Consider the following 4,809-nt stretch of genomic DNA (forward strand, 5'->3'; position numbering starts at 1 on the left):
ATAGAGAACATTATTAGATTATCGTTGGAAAAAAATCTCTGATGTGACTAAAGTCGGTCATTCAACTGAAGACCTTTTGCTGTGTAATTTCAAAGCCCTAGCTTGCAGCTCTTCGTCCCCCTCACTTGACAGCGCAGGGAGAACGTCTTCTGGTGGCTATGGCGGACGGGTATGCCTCAATTCTGCTGATGAACTTGTCTGCTCGCCTCTATTGTTTTGATTGTTACCGCATTTACCCTTGTCTACGCTTTGCGATATAACACCACACCCGCTGTATGCACTGTGATGGCGTTTCTCAATTATTGTTGAGCCTGCATCTTTGAATAATCATGCTGTCTTGATTCTAATCATATGATTCAGGTTAGTAAACACAGTGTCTCGACTGGTGCAATTTTGGTTATGTTAAGCACGTGAAAAGGTTGCTTTTGTGAGGATTATTGTGAGTATAAGTTAGAATTTCCGGGTGCCCGGATGTTTGAACTCAACCAGCATGCATTCTGCCGTCTTCTCTTAAAAAAAAAAGATGTGGAGGTGAGGGAAGCCAAGATGGGTGACGTGAAGACGGAAAGGTCACGCTCGTGAAGGATTATTCTGAGTAAAGCTAGAATTCCTGGGTGTCTGGAGTGGTTGAGCTCAACAAGCATGCTGTCTGCTGTTTTGTCTTCAAAAGTGAAGGTGATGTCGATTTTGGTGGGCGGGGGAGTGGTTTTGACTGAGGTCTGCCTCATGGACTGTCATCAGTGAACTAGCAGGTAATGAAATCTGGAGGGGTTGACAGCGGGGGCGGGGCACGGGGGAGTGATTTTGACCGATGTCTTACCTCACAGACTGTCATTTAGTAAACTAGCAGGTAATGAAACTTGAAGTGGCCCAGGATATCTGTGGAGAATGTGTGTATAAATTTGATCATCACTCTACTGTATGGTGGTATGCCATGTTTGACGTAATGTTAATTCTGCATCATTATTTGATTGGATGTCTGATTGTAGTAGGACTATGAAGGTTGGACTGCTCATTATGGTAGGACTTGTGAAAGATTTTGAATAGAGTGCACAAAAACTCCTGGACAAATTGTCAGCTCACAAAGTGCATTTAGCACCCTTATTCCCCAAGTCTAGTTCTATTAAAAATAATCTATGTATGGAGAATTCAGTTGTGTGATGATTTTAAAGTCTACTCCCAAGCTTGAGCGTTGAAGGGGGTGCAATATTTTGTCGACTTTTGTCATCCATATGCACATTTTTCATGAAAGTATGTATGAAATTATTATGTATGTATCTATACACATATACATACATACATACACTATCATCATTCACACGTGTGCACACACAATATTCATACATAATAATTTTATGCACTCTCAGTGTGTGAGACTATATTTGCACACGTGTGAGAGAGAGAGTATATATACAGACACATGTACATATATACACTCATAATATACTCACACATACTTTCACTGCATGTGTGAGTATTTATGTTTATACATGTGTGTATACACACACATAGAGTTGCAACCATACCTGTATGGTTAGTTGAACCATATCGTATGGAAAGTGTTATCATACCTGGTCAAATTGGGCAAGAAAATTCAAGCTAATGAGGGTAATGTGGACATTAATGTTTGATTGAACCTCATACCAGTTTCAACACTAAAGTAAGATGTGAAAGTATCTATATTTCTATAGTGCTATGAGTGCTTACCATGTATAATCACTTGTATTTTCCAAATAAACTTAGGGCCATGTATGTTTGGATTTCAAGGGTTAAAGTATATTCCAATCATACTTCCATCCCATATGCCTTTGCCATATGGAAACGTACGAAAAAAATATGCACACATATCCGCTCATTCGCACACATATTCAGACATAAACTCAAATTCTGGTTGTTTGCCAATGACGTTTGATGTATGTGTGTGTACCCTGGAAACAGGGATGTTTTGGCCGAAGTGCCAATGTCATCAGGGCCTTCTCTTGGAGAGCCCATGGACATTCTGACTGGGTTGCAGCTTGTGCTCAAAAAAGCACTTGCCCATGATGGGCTTGCCAGGGGCCTCCATGAGTCTGCAAAAGCAATTGAAAAGCATGCGGCGCAGTTATGTGTCTTGGCAGAAGATTGCAATCAGCCTGATTATAGCAAACTCGTGCAGGCCTTGTGTTCTGAGCACAACGTCAATGCAATCTCTGTCCCAAGTGCGAAAAAGCTCGGTGAATGGGCTGGGGTAAGCTAATCAAGCTCTATTTGGTGTTTTAATATGCTATGCTTATTTTTCCTTTCAGCTCTTTTTGTTGTATTTGTAAATTCAGTGGTTGATCTTGTCATTGGCACAAAGGTAGTTAAACTCAAGTTTTTGTACAATTTTTTCAAGTAAGCTTCTCTTGTTTAGCTCTTTTTCTGGCTTGCAAAGCATGCTGGGAGGAGAAGGGAGAAAGGCATACAAATTTGTGCGTGCATTTGTTTTGTTAATGAATGAATGGATTTTTTTGTTTAAAGGCCTCATATGACTTTTCTTTCCGCTTTGTCTCTCGGAATTCCCACAAGAGGTTTCACGTTGTTAGTTTATTGGCCTTACCCTGCTATCTTTCTTCGAAGTCTTGTGTGTGTCTTGATTTTGTGTTTTGCTTGTTTTGCATTTTGTCTCGGAATCTCCACGAGAGGTTTCACCTTAGTTATTTTATCTGCCTTACTTCACAATCTCCTTTTTTAAAAGACTTGTGAGTGCTTGATTTTTGTTGTGCGCGCTTCCTGCAAGTATTTTAGCCCTTCTGATAGATTTGTTGTAAGTTCATACTTTTCGACTGCATATATAATGTTTGTGAAGTGCTCTTTTGTATAATATGTCACATTTCTTCATTCGGTTTTGTAAGATTGCTTAAAACGTTATGTCCTATATGCAGCTTTGTAAAATCTTTGTGAAGTGCTCTTTTGTATAATACGTCACATTTCTTCATTCGGTTTTGTAAGATTGCTTAAAACGTTATGTCCTATATGCAGCTTTGTAAAATCGATTCCGAAGGAAAGGCCCGGAAGGTTGTTGGTTGCTCTGCGTTGTTGTGAAGGTATTGGGATAATGAAAGCACTTGTGGCTGTGTTTTTTTTTTTTCCTCATGAACTGCTCCTAATGAGAGGCATGTATGTGCACAGGACTATGGAGAAGAAACGGAGGGCTTGAATGTTGTGCAGGAGTACCTCAAAAGTCAATGAATACTTTCAATTTCGCTTCTTGGCGGCTTATCACTTTTGAGGCTCCAATGCTCCATGGATGTAGAGGGAATTAACTCACGGGAAAAAAGAAGTTTTTGTCCAATTTTTGTAGAACTGATTTTTACATCAGAATATGGGCGAAGCTTTATGGTTTTCTTTGTGAAAAGCCTGATTTTTTTTGCTGGAATTATAGAATTTTCATATGAAGGAAGCACCCTCGACTTGTTTTGTGTTTTTGTGGTGTATTTATGGGTCCTTTTGCCCGATCTGCTTTAGTTTTCCTGATTTATCATGCAATGGCATCCTTCTTACTTTTTTCGGACACGCCAGTTATTATTCTCTTTTGCCATAAGCTCGTGAGGGTCCTGTGAAGAGTCTTCCATTTGGAACAAGCTGAGTGTGCCAGCAGGGACGCAGGCCTCTGCTATTCCCTCTCTGTGAAGTAAGTGTGGTAAGTAGGGATCCTGTCCAACAGCTTGGAGGGTCTGGTAAAAAGTCTTCCTTTTGGACCAAACTGATGTGCCAGCAGGGATGCATGCCGCTATTCTTTCCTCTATGTGCGCAGGTGGTAAAATCTCTCTCTCTCTCTCTCTCTCTCTCTCTCTCTCTCTCCCGCGCCCCCCCCCCCCCCCCCCCCCCCCCCCCCCCCCCACCCCCCCCCCACACACACACACAAAGAAAAATCACACAGGGTCGGGGCCAGAGGGAATCAAGGGCCCAGTTTGAGGGAGGGCATGCGGCTTTTATCTCTGCCGCTCGATCGCCACGGTGAACTATGGGCAAAACTTGTGCCCCGAGTTTGACTCCGAGTTTAGCCTACCTGGAGTTCACCCCTAGTTTACTGGCCTCGTGAGGCGTGGGTCGTACCTACTGACACTAGTGTGTGTCGGTGATCATGTGGGCACAACACATGTACACTACTCTAGTTACGCCCCAGTTCACTCTGTGTAGCCCACCTATCAGACAGTTGAGATCAAAGCCGCTCTAGTTGAGAACAAAGCTGCTCTGGGTCCCCTAATTTGGGCCCTAAACCCCGTTTGGCCCCGATCCAGTGTGATATAGTAACAAAACCCCCCTCCCCCCAAAAAAAGAAAAAAAAAGCACAAACAAGGAAGTCAAAACACCTTTCAATGAAGGCATGGTCCACCATTTTTTGTAGGGCCAGTAAGAACTATCTGTGAGCTTTTGATTATTGCATCTGAGTTTTGTTGGACATACTGTGGTAAGGGAATTCGTGAGAAATGGTCTAAAGAGCTGCTTAATAGACTGTTGGGTCGCTGTCTTTCCATGAATCATGGAGCCTTGTCCCTTGATAGCACATGTAAAAGTTGGTGAAGGCATACAAAATGTCACAGCCCAAAGAAACGAAATAGAACATTGCAAGACTGTCTTACTTGGAATGGTTTTGGAACACGAACAAAAGTGCGATTTGTGGAGGTAGGGTTGTCCCCAATGTGTGTCACAAACTCATGTATTCAGCATATTGTCTTGTGGACTCCTTTCAACACAATCTTCATGAGAAAGTATTGTTTGGGGACCAAAATTTGGTTCTATTTTGTCAGTTCAGGTCATTAAGCTTGTAGAGTGAAGCATTACAAC

The 4,809-nt window shown here is 42.1% G+C and overlaps 1 protein-coding gene across 1 annotated transcript in view; it reads left to right on the forward strand.

The window, feature by feature from the left end:
* The window catches only part of LOC147417381 (uncharacterized), a 3,540-nt gene extending 77 nt beyond the window's left edge, over nt 1-3,463 (forward strand). The window contains exons 1-5 of the mRNA XM_086507662.1: nt 1-169; nt 1,939-2,067; nt 2,156-2,227; nt 3,001-3,065; nt 3,151-3,463. The exon at nt 1-169 is cut by the window's left edge and continues 77 nt beyond it. Of these exons, the coding sequence (XP_086363788.1) occupies nt 159-169; nt 1,939-2,067; nt 2,156-2,227; nt 3,001-3,065; nt 3,151-3,284 (411 nt within the window). The 5' untranslated portion in view covers nt 1-158 and the 3' untranslated portion in view covers nt 3,285-3,463. The remainder of the gene's footprint in view (nt 170-1,938; nt 2,068-2,155; nt 2,228-3,000; nt 3,066-3,150) is intronic.
* The last annotated feature ends 1,346 nt before the right edge of the window (nt 3,464-4,809 follow it).

The sequence above is a fragment of the Adiantum capillus-veneris genome, unplaced genomic scaffold, assembly GCF_014529385.1.
Source record: "Adiantum capillus-veneris isolate H3 unplaced genomic scaffold, ASM1452938v2 Hic_scaffold_260, whole genome shotgun sequence".
NCBI lineage: Eukaryota > Viridiplantae > Streptophyta > Polypodiopsida > Polypodiales > Pteridaceae > Adiantum > Adiantum capillus-veneris.